This window comes from Geotrypetes seraphini, chromosome 8 (assembly GCF_902459505.1).
Source record: "Geotrypetes seraphini chromosome 8, aGeoSer1.1, whole genome shotgun sequence".
NCBI lineage: Eukaryota > Metazoa > Chordata > Amphibia > Gymnophiona > Dermophiidae > Geotrypetes > Geotrypetes seraphini.
Genome location: NC_047091.1, coordinates 21,368,538 through 21,384,511, shown reverse-complemented (window position 1 = coordinate 21,384,511; position 15,974 = coordinate 21,368,538). Strand labels below are relative to the sequence as shown.

The 15,974-nt window shown below is 38.9% G+C and overlaps 1 protein-coding gene across 2 annotated transcripts in view; it reads left to right on the top strand.

Annotated features, from left to right (window-relative positions):
- AGO3 (argonaute RISC catalytic component 3) overlaps positions 1 to 15,974 on the top strand; it is a 125,829-nt gene that overhangs the window by 21,488 nt on the left and 88,367 nt on the right. For both annotated transcript variants that reach the window (XM_033956433.1, XM_033956431.1), the window contains exon 2: positions 1,824 to 1,998. In XM_033956433.1, coding sequence (XP_033812324.1) covers positions 1,824 to 1,998 — 175 coding nt within the window. The remainder of the gene's footprint in view (positions 1 to 1,823; positions 1,999 to 15,974) is intronic.

The window sequence follows — 15,974 nt, the reverse complement described above, 5'->3', positions numbered from 1 at the left end:
CAGTATTTTCCTCCCCCCATACCTTCCTCCTGAACTCCATGCCCTACTTATGTTAAAATGCTTTCCGGGTTTGGCCGCGGCGGCCAGCAGCCACTGCGGCCGACATCTGACTCGGGCCGCCGCGGTCGACATCCGCCTCGGGGGGGGGGGGAGGAAGAGAGAGAGCGAGCTTCGGGCGGCCAGCAGCCGCCGCGGCCGACATCCGCCTCGGGCTGCCAACAGCCGCCGCGGCCGACATCCACCTCGGGGAGAGGGAGAGAGAGAGCTTCGCGCGCATGCGCACTCCTATCTGCGGTGCCCTACAGCTCACAGAAAACCGGCGCACGTAGATGGGAGTGCGCATGCGCAGCCTAGCGTTTTATTATATTAGATTGAACAGCAGCGGTCTGAGTACTGACCCCTGCGGAACACCACTTGTGACCCTCCTCCAGTCTGAGTAGTGGCCCTTCACTCCTACCCTTTGCTTTCTACCCGCCAACCAATTTTTGATCCATCTATGTACGTCTCCTTCCACCCCATGGTTCTTCAGTTTCCGTAGTAGGCGTTCAACCTTGACCCGAACAAGCTTGAAAGTTAAGCTCCATGATCAGTTGGAAGAGAAAAATCAGATCATGCTGGACTGGATTTATACCTGGCTGTGGAAAGGAAACAGTGCGTGTATCCATATTAGATGATTTTCACAGAAACTAAGACAGGATGTGCCTTGGTATTAGTACTGCTGGATTTCATAGCTACTGTTGCTGCTATGAGCCACAATAGGTGGTCGTGGCTCAAGGGCATCTGGAAGTGCTCGGATGTCGATGCAATGACATCAGGCGCATGGGTGAAGGCCCTCCAGATGGGTCCCTGAGCCACCAGCAGAGGGTGCTGGAAGAGGTGGGGAGAGAAGGAGAGGCACTCTCGCCGAGAGATGCACTTCCTGTAGGCAGTCAACTGGCGCCGGCGCCTTTTCTCCTCCCCGGCAGCTCACGGCACACCTACGGGTACCATAATGATCGATGCTGTCACTCGTAGGTGTTCTCTGAGGACAGCAAGACATGAATCCTTATAATACAATACAAACTTTTATTTGTATATCACAAATACCTATGACAAGTTCAAAGCGGTTCAATAACAATAATTATAAGAAAGCTATACAGTATTTTCTAGCAACCCTTCCAGCTCCCTAAGGAGTTCTAGGCATTTAGAAGCAGGCATGACTGGGCACAGTGAGACAAGCCAAATCTTTGAGAGAAAGCTGATAGGTGATGTCATCCATGAGTGACAATTCAAGGTAAGTAACTTTGTTTTATCTTTATGGTTATGTTTAGCTTTGCTGCTCTTTTAGTTGAATTCTTTGCCATTCGTGACACTGCTCAGGAAGAAAGAAAAAGACATTTGTGTCTATAAAATCAGAGCCTGATTTGAGAAGCTCCTGCTGAAAACTGTAATTTCTGCCAAATTCTTCGTAGTGTCAGGGTGTGAACCCTTTGTTGCAGCCTTGTAATGTATCTTTATTTTCTGGTACACTTCTGAAATTGGTAATTATACTGAGAAAATGAATATAGACAAGGCGATTAATCAAATAAATATTAAACTTGAAACTTGAACTCCCTTTCTGAACTTAATTAAAGCTGTAGTTTATGTGCTATTTGGCTAATTTTTCTTCTCTGTACTGAATTACTGAGCGAGCTCAAAAGAGCAGGGGACTAAGGGGAAGTTGTCAACCAACTTAAGCTATTGCTTCCTGAATGATTTTCTGTAATGAGTACTGAAAAGGTCCAAAAAAACATCAGATCATCTTAGTTAAAGGTTCTAAGTTAATGCATTCTTTTTCATTCCAGGACCTGTTGGGGCACAGCCCCCCCTGTTCATGGTGCCCAGACGGCCCGGCTATGGCACCATGGGAAAACCCATTAAACTTCTGGCCAACTGCTTCCAAGTTGAAATCCCAAAGATTGACGTCTACCTCTATGAGGTGGATATTAAGCCAGACAAATGTCCTCGAAGGGTTAACAGGTAAGCTTTCATATTAAGAGCATTTTGTGTTTAATTTGTGAAACCCTCAAACTGAGTGGAATGGAGGGCCATTTGCAAGTGCTAGTAGAGCCTTGATGAATCAGATATTAATTTAGTATGCAGATGTTGGGGTTATAATATTTTGATCTCAAAAGATATGCAGATGGAATTCCCATGAGTGAATTTATTGAGATTTGTATTGGTTTAGAAACCTACTAAATCCCTTCTTTGTTGTAAACCGCCTCGAACTACTATTGGCTTTGGCAGTATATAAGTGTTCCGCCACTTATTTATGTCAAATGGGCTGATCAGTGACACTCAGAAAAGCACACAGACAATATAAAACATAAACAATAACACTTTATTACACTTATATATATATATAAATATTAAAATAGAATAACATCACCGTGCTTCTGGGCAATACCATCCTTCCCAATCGGGAATCCTTGCAATTGATAGGAGGGTCGACACGGGCTGTCCCTTGGTTGCAACGAAAATGGATTCTCCTGTTAGGGGCAGAAATCCGTTCTTATGTAGGATGAAAACTGCTGAGGTCATAGTATAAACAGCTGGTCCTGCAGTAACCAGCGTCCCTTACTACGATTCAGGCACAACCAGTCCTGGTCTTTTGTTCTGTGTTTTGACAACACCCAGGTCAGGATGTCAGAAGGAGGTGTTGCAGAAAACCGGCTTTCCATCTGGTTTCACTCTCCCTTTGATGTTGTTTTGTCAACACTTAGGTTAAGGAGGTCAGAATGTCAGATAAGCAGATTTGTGGATTCATGTCAGTAGAAAACTGAGTTTCATTTACTCCCCTGGCCAGTTCCTTTGATGTTGTTTTGGCAACCCTTAGGTTAAGGAGGTCAGAATGTCATTTTTCAGTTACCCCCCCTGGCCATAGGTATAACAATAAGAAATAAATTATTATTATTATTATGTCTGTAAGTAACTGTTTTGGGAGGCATAAGGGAATTCTGAAAAGTCAGCGAGGATATGGTCTTTCTTATAGCATGATATGGCACTCCAAAGGATAAACTCATTATGTTCTTTGATATATATTTGTTGGCTTTTAATTTTATAGAGGTTCTGTTTGCTATTTAGTGGAGGGTTAAATTTGGGTGACTTGTTTAGCAAAAAGGTCCCAAAATGAGGTTACAAATAACAGAGACAAAGTTTTGTGTTTTTCACAAGGGTTTGTGTTTCTGCAGTTAAGTGCTTTTTTAATTGATAAATATTTCTCATTTTTAATGACATAATTAGTCTATACCTGAGGCTAAAATTTTGCAGGATCATGCAGTTGATAGCCCTCTATCTTATAGGTAAATCACATCCCCCACTTTGATACCTTTTGACTCAGCGGGTCACATTTTATATTTAGTGTTCTATGGAATTTGATGTTCAGCTTGCATTTGAATTTGCAGATTTCAAATTCTTTATTCATTTTTCCATCTTGCATCAAGTACACAATAATATATCAGTTAAAACTTAAATTCAACACTTGAATATCCTTATAATAACATCATAAATTTATACCTTCAAATATTTTAATCAAAAAATATTGTATAAATATTATATTCTTATCTATTGATTGAACCTTTAATAGAACCCTCCCCTCTATTTATACATGTACTTTCAGAGGAAAATGGTGTCTAATCATTGCAATAACTTGTCAATGGTCCCCAGATCTTTTTAAAATGATTATAATTCCCTTTTTGTATGGCAATTGTTCTTTCCATTTTGTAAATGTGACATAACGAATTCCACCAGAAGGTATAGTTAAGTCTATTGTAATTTTTCCAATTACTGGTGATATGTTGTATGGCGACTCCTGCCATAATCAATAAAAGTTTATTGTTGCTTGATGAAATTTGACTCTTTGTTCTCATTGACATACCAAACATAATTGTATCATGATAATGCTACATGGTTTTCTAGTAAACAATTACGGTAATTTGAGTTTTTTTAAGGGGTCCTTTTATAAAAAGTTAAATAGTATTCTTACAAAATTTGTTTGGTTGGGCAAAACTCCTAGAATTGCTTTAGTATCTTTACAAAAACCAATTGGTGGGGTAAATTTTCCTAATTTCTATAGGTATCATCAAGCCTATATTTTGCGCCAGGGTATATTTTGGGTCCTCCCAGAGCTCATTGATAACACCCCAGATTGGTTGTGGTTGGAATGGCGACTCATCTTTCCTCTGCGCTTATGTCATGTTCTTAGTATTAAAATGCCTAGATTGTATAAAGATAATAGAATATTTATGGATACATGGAAAACTCTCCGATATGTTAGTAATTTAACACCTATTCCAATCTATAAATCAATAAATCAAACTATATGGTCAAACTCCAAGATTCAAATTGGCGGATTTAAGGTCATCTAGAAGCATTGGATGATTGCAGGTATACAAATTTTGGACGATGTTATTTCACATGGTATGCTGCTTAACTTTTCACAGTTGCAACATAAATATGGTCTTAATAAATCACAAAGCTTTAGATGGTTGCAACTGAAGCAGGCTATTCAGGAGGGGTTCCCTGAATGGAAAAATCTTAATAATCAGTATAGTCTGGAGTTTTTATACTTTCAGGTGGACTTCTTGGGTCACCAGGCTGCACAGTGGTATAGATTGATAAATGGATTTGTAAGAAAAAAAACTAAAAATGGTCTTAGGGACATTTGGAGCATTGAGATAAAGCATCAAATTACTGCGTCTCAATGGCCACGAATTTGGTCTTGGAGAATGAAATGTACAATGTCCGCATCTATGAGACAAACTTGGTTTTTCCTTTTACATAGAGCATTTTGGCCCCAGTTAGATTACAAAAGTTAGATAGCTCTAAGTCTAATAGATGCTGGCATTGTAATCTGGAAGCAGGGACTTTAGATCCCTGTATCATGGCCTTTTGAATTTGCGGATTTAAAGCTGACATTCAGAGTGGTGGGCACTGGAGGATTAAGTGACTGGCCCAGGGCAAAGTGCTCAAATCTATTGAGGAAACTACAGCTAGCAAAAACAGCCTGTTTCATATCTGTCACTTGGAAGGTAGGAAAGCTTAAGGACTGAGCTTGAGCACCACATGTGACTTCACATGAACCAATTTAGGAAAACATCTGAATGGCTTAGGGCTCCTTTTACAAAAGCACGCTAGCAGGGTTAACGCGTGTGACTTTTCATCACGCGCTAACCCCTGCGCTGGCCAAAAACTACCGCCTGCTCAAGAGGAGGCGGTAGCGGCTAGCGCGTCCGGCGGTTTAGCGTGCACTATTACGCGCGTTAAACCACTAGCGCGCCTTTGTAAAAGGAGCCCTTAGTTCCCCCCCCCCCAAAAAAAAAAAAGAAACAGGAACTACTTTTCTAGTGAAATCCCCTCAATTTTAATATGTCTTAGAAAACCTCAAGCATAACTCCATTTTTTATTTATTTAATCAATTTTCCATCATACAATTCTTCAAGAAGAGTAAAGAATAAATATACAAAACCACAAAAGAGAATTATTAGAACAATATCCCCTGAAAATCTTTCTAGCCCACATTAATTGGGGGAGTTACTATAAGTTCCATTTATCTATAAAGAAAATATAAGCTTAGGTAATATCCCAAGCTAAAACATTCTTGGTGTAGTATACATTGACTCCTCAAAAGACAAGCTCCATTATTTCCCCCCATATCTTTTTCTTGTTCCCGTAAACTTAGAAATTGTTGAAGTTGAATAGGGTCCCAAAATATAAATTCCTTTTCTTGAAATTTGATTAAACACTTACAAGAAAATTTTAGGAAAAAAGTGTCTTCAAGAGCTACTACTTGAGATTTTTTTTTTTTTTTAATAAATTTTTATTCATTTTAAATTTTACAATAAGCGTACAGAAAATCATTCATATAATATACAATTCCACTTGAATTTCTACAATTCTCACAGAAAAAAGTTTAATCCCTCCCCACCCCATATACAACAAATTTTATATTAGATATCCCATAATATAATAAGTACATCTTTTCTATTTTAACCCTAAGAAAACTAAAACCCACCCACCCTCCCTATACCATCTATATTAAAAAGGGGAAAAATACTGATTATTCATTATAATAATTCATTAATGGCCCCCATACATCCTTAAATTTCTTAAAACATCCTTTTCTAACAGCTAATATTCTCTCCATTTTATACACATGACACACCGTATTCCACCAAAAAGAGTAATTTAATCTTGTGTAATCTTTCCAATTAAAAGTTATCTGTTGAACGGCAACTCCTGTTAGAATCATTAAAAGCTTATTATTATTGGAAGATATTTGAGATTTAGCCCTCATAGACATACCAAATAAGATGGTGTCATATGATAAAGCTACAGGATTTTCAAGCATACAATTCACTTGATCCAAAATCAATTTCCAAAAAGCATTAATAAAAGGACAGTAAAATAATAAATGATCTAAAGTTCCAGCCTCAAGATGACAATGCCAACACCTATTAGAACTAGAGCAATCCAATTTTTGTAAACGCACAGGGGTCCAAAGTGCTCTATGCAACAGGAAAAACCATGTTTATCTCATAGACGCAGACATTGTACATCTCATCCTCCAAGACCAAATGCGTGGCCATTGAAATGCATTAATTTGATGCTTAATCTCAAATGCTCCAAATTTCTCTAAGTCCACTTTTTGGTTTCTTGTTCAAATAGCCAGATAATACTTTATACCACTGTGCGGCCTGGTGACCCAGAAAGTCTGCCTGAAAGCATAAGAATTCTAAGCTAAATTGATTATTAAGTAATTTCCATTCAGGGAACCCCCACCTGAATAGCCTGCTTCAATTGCAACCATTTATAACTTTGTTTTTTATCAAGACCAAATTTAGATTGCAATTGTGAAAACTCCAGCATCTTACCATTTTCTATAACATCATTTAGAGTACGTATTCCTGCTTTAATCCAATCCCTCCAGACTATCTTAAAACCGCCTATTTGGATCTTGGAGTTTAGCCATATATTTTGATAAGTCGATTTTTGAATTGTAAGAGGAGTTAAATTATTAATATCTGCTGAAATTTTGCTTAGAAAATATCTGAAAGGGATATTAGGCTTAGAAAATGCAGAGACTTTTCCAATACTTAATTGCTACTATATAATGCAGAAAAAGAAGGTATTATTACATTACATTACATTAGGGATTTCTATTCCGCCATTACCTTGCGGTTCAAGGCGGATTACAAAAGGTTAATTAAAAAAGTAGAGTTACAATGATTAGCTAGAGAGGTAAGTTGTAGATCTTATAAACATTTAACGTGTTGTTGTGGGTGAGGTGGTTTGTAAAAGAATTAATAGGTGGTCGCAGTGGAGGTTCTTTTGTTATTATTAGTGCGGTAATGGGTAGGTCTAATGTCTGTTTTAGAGTTGCTAAGAGGTCGTGATGTTATTGCTGCTTCAGGAATTTCTTGAAAAGTATGGTTATCTGATCAAGAGGCAGACCTGTTGGTTTCTACCAAGTTTGGCCCGACTAATTTTTTTAGAAGAGTCCCAAGATGTTATCCAAACCAGGGCTACTGGTTTACTTGATTACTGGTTTACTTGATTACTTATTTCAGTGAAATAGATAAAAATATGCTTATGAGGTTATACTTAATGAATAAATTAGCTAAGTTCTTTGGTGATTCAGTAACTATATTTCCCGATGTGGCTAGAGCAACGACTTCGTAGAAAAGAGTTTCTTCAGTTAAAATCTCAAGTAGGTATATTGTTAAAAAAATACACTTGATGAGACAGTAAAAGTGAATGAAAAATTTTTATTGCAAAAAGTAACAGAGTTATGTGAGCAATGGAATCCTTTACATTTGTCGTGGTGGGAAGAGTACAAACTGTCACAATTATGATTTTGCCTGTTGTTTGTTACCAAATGGGAATGATTCCAGTTTTTTTTCCAGGGGTCTTTTTATAAAAAGTTAAACAATATTATTACTAAATTTATTTGGCTGGGTAAAATTGCTAGAATTGCCTTAGTGACTTTACAAAAACCAATTGAGAAGGGAGGGGTAAATTTTACCAAATTTCTATAGGTATCATCAATCCTATATATTGTGCCAAGGTATGTACTGGGTCCTCCCAGAACTCATGGAGAAACTTCCGGACTGGTTATGGTTGGAATGACAGCTCATGTTTCCTATAAGGCTTTGTCATTTACTTAGTATACAAATGCCTAGGATACGAAAAAGTAATAGGATAATTATGGACACATGGAAAACTTTAAAATATATTAAATGTGTTTGAGGAAAATACATAACTCCATTTTTAATTCAATTTCAACAAATAATTTTACACTTCCATACACTGTAAAATTGAAAAGAAATAATTCCCCTCCCTATCTCACCCAAGAAGAGCACACAAGGAATTGCGCCTTCCTTACAATTTTTATAAAAGGTTTTGGGGTGATCTTACAAATTTAAATACTGGTGAGCCCGACATCGGTGTCAGCCTAGAGGCCTCTGGGAGATTATATCAATCTAACTCTGGCATGGGAATGCAGATAGACTCTGTGTGCAGTAGCCCTGATTGATTCAAGTAGCCCCGATTGAATCATGGCTAGCTAAAAGGTGTTAATGCCTGATTAAGAGGGTGCTTAGGATAATGGTGCACAGATCAAGCCAGAGACTTAATCCCATCAGGTTTCTCACCCTCCTTTGTCTATTAAATTGACCATTGTCTCAAACAGTTTGCAAGTTCTAAACAGAAAGATACTGGGAGATACAATATTTTCTCTATTCAGAATAAGATTCCAAGGTATAAAAGCCTGCTCTCTGCAACACACATACAGCTCTCTTTTCCTATCAAGCTATCATGGGAGAGGTCTTGGCTCTCCCTCTCTCTGTCTATACTTCCCTTTATCTACGGAACACAAAGCTTCCTAGAACTGCAAGCTTCTATGTCCCTCTTTACCTCTGACCTCTGTAAGGCAGTGAGACTGCTTGCTCTCTGCTTAAGTGTAATGCTCTCTGCTTAATTGTAATGCTTATGAATATTACTTTTCTGTAAGCCTATTTCTATAATATATTCTTTATGCAATCACCTCTGGTTGTGTCTATTATTCTACTTCCTGGTGAGTCATCTGTGAGGGAACTGAACCTGGGACCTGGCGTTTGTCAGTACGCCTTTCACTTAACCCCTACCACCTAATATTGTGGGGGCCACTTTCAAACTGACATTTTGGGGGCTCTGTCTCGGTCCTTCCTGATGATTTCATCTGGGTAAGTAGAATTTAAGTTTTTTTTTTATGCACTGTGCAATAGGATTACAGAGTGAGATAGAAATCAAAAGTCCTTGGAAAACCCTTAGATTGATTGTACGTTAGACTGGATGACACACTGTTGAAAAGTTCCAGTAATATTGTGGGGTTTTATACTTGGTGAGATTTTATTTCAATTTTTGATTGATAGACAGAGTGAGATAGAAATCAAAAGTCCTTTTGGAACCCTTAAATTGTTTTAGACTGGATGACACAATTGTGAAAAGTTTCAGTAATATTTTGGGTTTTATATTTGGTGAGATTTTACTATCAAAAGTCTTTGTAGTTTACCTGTGCCAGTTTGCATTGTATGATTTGATATGCTTGCTAGGGTGTTGCATGTAAGAATATTTGAGCTGCTCTGAAGAAAAGCAGGGTTCAAAGTGAAAACAGTCACTCAATTAAGACACGCCACATCTGTACTAACTTACTTTTTTTACCTTGTGCTTTTAATTCTATTTCTTGTCAGTCTCTGCCCTGGTGAAAGGCCCAGTGCACACTGGACTGGAACTGGCAGCTGACACCTCTGCTCTTCTATATTTTTTCCTGCTAAACTTCTGCCTGTAAATTTCAGGTAGTAACCAGTGTGGGCATAAGTGTATTATTTATGCCAATGACTCTTGCCTAACACGCTTTACCTCGCTTTTCTACCTATTAACTAAAGTCTCCCTCCTTCATAAGTGGGAGCATTTCAATCTCAAAGGCTACACACAGACAGGGACATTTAGAAGCCCATTCTCTCTCATGAAATATATGAGCAAGGCCCATGAACCAAGGCAGACTTCTGCAGCCTCAAATATGAACCCTTTTGATTTTCAAGAACTCTTAGATATTGTATACAAATATTTTGACAAGAAAGGGGGTCCATATGAGGGTAATTTTCCAGAACACACATGGCACGATATTCAGAAACAAATGGTTTCTCATTCTCAGGAGTTTAGAAAGAAAACAGATAAACGCAAATGCCTTTTCATTCAGGGCTTATGTAGAGGACTTATTAGCCTAAGACAAGATAATACTGACTTGAACACTCAGTGCCATCAGCTGTCCAAAGACTTAGATGAGGCACAAATTAATATATCCATGCTAAGAACCCAAATTGTTCAGGCCACAAATACCTTTTTAACTGTAAATGAACAATTAGAAGAGGCCAAGGCAGAATTAAAGTATTTAAAGTCAAAATGTGCCTCACCGGGACAGGTTAATGCTGTCTCCTCACAGATTCTGCCGTCTGCACCAGTGCAACATTCACCCTATCATTCACCCTATAATCCATGTAGTCAGTTTATTGAAAAACAAAACACTGTTTTTGTAGCAGGCCAGCGAAAAGTTAAACTAGCTACAGATGTAGAACAGGAAGAAGACCCGACAAACGAAAGTGAGGAAAATTCATTACCAGGCCAGAGCAATACCAATAGTACCCCTATAAGTGACACAGCTCCAGTAACTGTAGTGCTGCAGGGACATATGAAAGATAGTGACATTGAAAGAATAGTGGAGAAAGTGGGCCCTATGCCTTTTAACATAAATGAATGGTGCAAATGGGCTACTGACATACTGATTCACTGGGGTCTAGGGAAATACAAAAGGAACAATGCAGATTTTGATAAGCTTATGCACCTAGCCTTGGGTCCACATTATTATAAATTTGGATCTCTTGTTCATCCATACCAATTTGTAAAGATGGGCATCGAACAACTATTTCGCTGCACCTCTTTGCAAGTACTTAGAACTCTTTCACCCCTGCCAAGTGATACACCAGAGCAGTTTGCATATAGAGTGTGGGTAATCAATGCGGTACTTAACGAACATGAACATTGGCCCACTTCCTCAGATTATGGTCAGAGAGAACATAAAGAATTCCTATTAGAATTATTATCTCCCGAGATTACTAAACACCTTCTGTTGTTCTCGGAGGACCCTAAAACTACACCTTTTGACACTTTACTGCTCAGGATTGGGTCTATGTGGAAGAGCCAGCCAGCTCAAATTATTTCAGTCTCTGAAGCTAGAAGGTGGCGTGCTGAGGGAGCACCCCAATACAAGAAAACACCACACACAGGAAATAGAGGGCATGTCAGAGGTAGTTACAGAAATTCCTCCACTTACATTCCCTTCCATGAACTCAGAGACCAAAAGGAAAAATTAGAAAAAGAGAAAAGGAAATGGGAACAGGATCGTCACACAATGCAGATAGAATTGGACAGAGTAAAAAGTGATTTGACAGCCAGGAAAAACAGTGCTAGTGCATAGGGATGTCCTGACTCTCTGTGTCCGAATGCCAAGGTGACTCAGGCCTTCACAGCCCAGCCAGACTCCTTTCGCTTACCTGTGGACTCACTTTTGGAGATGCAGGATAAGGGAAAGAAGTCAGACTCAGAATTCAGTTTGAGGTATGTTACACCTTTGATTTTGGACACTTCCGATAGCCCCAAGGTTAATACTACCATAGAGGGTCAGGATAAATTAAAATTGATTGATACAGGGGCTAGAATCAGCTACACAGATAGAGCGCCTCCTACTGGAGATCAGAAAAATATGGAAATTTGTGAGATTCAGGGTCTAAATGACAAAGCTTCAAAGTGTGTGTCTATCCCACAAAAGGAACAAATGAAAGACATTGTAGAAACTACTGCCAGCACGAGTGAGAATACAGGCAAAGAAATTGTTGAGGTGGCTGGTCTTGTATTAGGTACAGGAATTCCTAATGCTTCTAAACCTTTGGTTCACAAGGTTATTCCTGTGCAGTTAGCCACACTGTGTAGCATGCCAGTGCAGAAGCATGATCATAGTGTAACTCACTCAGAGGCTGCAGATCTTTCAATTTGGGCACAAGACTGTGGGAAAAGGTACACAGAAATTTTGTTTGAGGGCAAAGATCCTGAACCACAAACACAGCATCCAGTACTTCCTCCAGCAACAGAACTGGTGCCTAAGATGGAGGAGAGGGGTCTGAGTGGACCTATCTCTTTAGCATGTGGCTCTCCTACTGGGTCATTTGCTAATTCAGAGGGCTCTGTTAGGCTCACTATACACTCTCAGGCCCTAACTAAGACTTCAAAGCCCGTAGTACCAGTGGCAGCCTCTCACTCTGAAATGACTGTGACATTTAACCCTAAATGTGCATTTTTCTCTGTCCTAGACATGACTAATGATTTTCGGAATTTGCCCCTTGCCTCTGAATGCCAGGACACAACAGTGCAGACAAAAGAAGACAAATCTAGCCTGCACCTGACTTCTGCACCGCAGTGCCCACTCCTCCGAGTGCAGTGGGACCCAGGTGGCAGACATGTGGTCCAGGTCTGCCTGAATGGAACATGGACAAAGTTTGCTCTAAGTGACCTTGAGGTTGCTGCTAATTTAAAATATTTTTTTTCTTTTTCCTAGCAGCAGTTCGGATATAGCCATCCCAGACCAATTTTGGCACAAAGATATTTCTAGTGTTTTCCAAGGTTCCTCTTTATCACTGCAGAGATAAAGATGTTCCAAAGAAGATATTAGCTTTATGCCTTTTCTGAATATGAGATGGTTATGATGTACTACTCAGGTGTTCATGTTTGCTGTGTTTTTCTATAACAATGTGTTTATTTGCAGAGTTAAATTCAGCCCTGAACACTTGACAGATGGAAGAATGCCGACGCCTCAAAATTTGTGTTTTATGTTGTCTGTGCTATGTGGTCTGTCTTTTGTCTATTTGTTTTAGTTTAGGGGGTACCCCAGGATACATAACATTGGCCGTTTCTAGAGCTCTTTTCCCCAATTTTTTTTTAACTAGCCCAATTGCGCAATGTTCTTTTTTCCCTATAATTTGCTAAAGGTTTTATTCTATATCTATACCATGTTTATTCTATGCTCCTCATTAGATTCAGTACACATTTCTGACATAATTTTTTTATATATACATTCAGTACAAAATTATGGTTTCTCTGAATTGCCATAAGTTATATGCAGCACACAAAAACATATCTTTTTGAAATGTCTGATTAAGAACCTTAAGTACCTGATTATTGTCTGTCTTTTGCCATAACTATAACAAGTAAATGCATTAATATTGTTACATGTTGCCACATTCAGTACAGGCAACTAGTCTCTCTCTCTGTCTCTCTCTCTCTCTCTCTCTATGCATTCAGTACAGGCAACCTGGTTTCTCTCTCTCTACATTCAGTACAGGCAACATGTTTTCTCTTCCATTTTCTATCCCTTATTTGGATCACACTGGAGTACAGCTGCTGAATGATATCGGGACTCTTTTCAAATCCCTCCCTGTATGCACAGACATCATTTCATCTCAAGGGCGAACACCACCAGTTTCCAGTGACTTGACTGATCCTGTGCAAACATCAGATCCGGTGCAAACATCCTTTCATTTCAAGTGTGAACCTCATCAGTTTAAAGAGACTGCCGGTTCCTGCTGGACTAATTCATCTTCATGCACCCTGACTGCAAAGACTTTTCCACACATGCTGTACACAATGTTTCCTGTTCATCGGATATAGCCACCTTCCTAAGAACGCTTTGCTGTACAATTCCTACTATTTAACCTATTCTATGGACATTCCAGACTTTATTTCATATGCTGTGTATCCACTACCTCTTGGTATGGGGAATGAGACATTTCAAAAGCTGCTGATCTTTACTGAACAACTTCAGAAAACCTCCAAAAAAGTGAATCATACTATCATTTTTTAAAATGGACAGATTGCACATAATTTAATACAAGACGCTCATGTCTCAGTTTGGGAACTTTTCTTTGGGTATTCGCCCACTGCAAACCATGTATTTAATGTTTTAATTCACCCTATCATTATCTTAATTATTGTACAAATTTTGTTATGTATTATTATGATTTTTCTTTGCTGTAAAGTGAAACACATGTACATTTCTTTACAACGCTTATCATACAAGCTTCCCTCTAACTTTTAAGGCAGTTATACATGTATTTCCAGTATCTTTTCTGACACTTGCTAATTTGGTCCTAATTTGGTTTTAATTTGGCATGGCCTATTGCATTACCATTACCAGGGTCAGATATAATATTATCCCATATCCCATACTTAGATACTCTCTCTTATGACATCTTGGTACCTTTATACCTGAACCTCCTGAAAAAGCTTCCTGCATCCCTTATGTAACGTTCACTCGCTCAACGACGGGTAAGATATAGGCATACTGGGATCCCCGCCCAGTTGATGGCCTATACAACCTAAGACAGAGGTTTGAACTCATAATGGGAACAACCTATCTTCATAGCTTGGAGATTCTGCAGCAAAGGGGACGTGCGACTCTAATGTTGGAGGTAAAAGAAGCATCTGCTAATTGCAGATTGACTGTTTAAAGAAGGGTACCACAAGCTTGCCTTCATTTAAAAAAAAAAAAAAAAAAAAGTATGGGAGATGTCAGCCTAGAGGCCTCTGGGAGATTATATCAATCTAACTCTGGCATGGGAATGCAGATAGACTCTGTGTGCAGTAGCCCTGATTGATTCAAGTAGCCCCGATTGAATCATGGCTAGCTAAAAGGTGTTAATGCCTGATTAAGAGGGTGCTTAGGATAATGGTGCACAGATCAAGCCAGAGACTTAATCCCATCAGGTTTCTCACCCTCCTTTGTCTATTAAATTGACCATTGTCTCAAACAGTTTGCAAGTTCTAAACAGAAAGATACTGGGAGATACAATATTTTCTCTATTCAGAATAAGATTCCAAGGTATAAAAGCCTGCTCTCTGCAACACACATACAGCTCTCTTTTCCTATCAAGCTATCATGGGAGAGGTCTTGGCTCTCCCTCTCTCTGTCTATACTTCCCTTTATCTACGGAACACAAAGCTTCCTAGAACTGCAAGCTTCTATGTCCCTCTTTACCTCTGACCTCTGTAAGGCAGTGAGACTGCTTGCTCTCTGCTTAAGTGTAATGCTCTCTGCTTAATTGTAATGCTTATGAATATTACTTTTCTGTAAGCCTATTTCTATAATATATTCTTTATGCAATCACCTCTGGTTGTGTCTATTATTCTACTTCCTGGTGAGTCATCTGTGAGGGAACTGAACCTGGGACCTGGCGTTTGTCAGTACGCCTTTCACTTAACCCCTACCACCTAATATTGTGGGGGCCACTTTCAAACTGACAATCGGTACTGAACCAAATAATAGTGTGTGTGGTACAGTAGTAAAAGCTCCAGCCTCAGCACCCTGAGGTTGTGGGTTCAAATCCCATGCTGCTCCTTGTGATCCTGGGCAAGTCACTTAATCCCCCCATTGCCCCCAGGTATATTAGGTGGTCTGTGAGCCCACTGGGAAAAATTAATCTAAACCGTTCTGAGCTCCCCTGGGAGAGCGGTATAGAAAATGGAATAAATAATAAATTACTGAATTTGTAAATAGTCATAGTTTAATGGGACAGAATCAACATGAATTTATCCAAGGGAAAGTCTTGCTTTGCTACTTTTTTTTTTTAAAGGCATCAATAAACGTGCATAACTCGAGTACAGACATTAAGGAAATCTAGTGTATCATCATTTAAAAGGTCAACTGTGATAAAGGGGTCATGGATTTAATATAAAACAGTGATCATAGACAACCAAAGAGAGTGGACAAACTGTTATATGCGATCAATCATACTTCCTTGTAAATTCTTTATTCATTTTATAACTTACATCAAGTGTACAGTAAATATCAAACAATTATAATACAACATCAC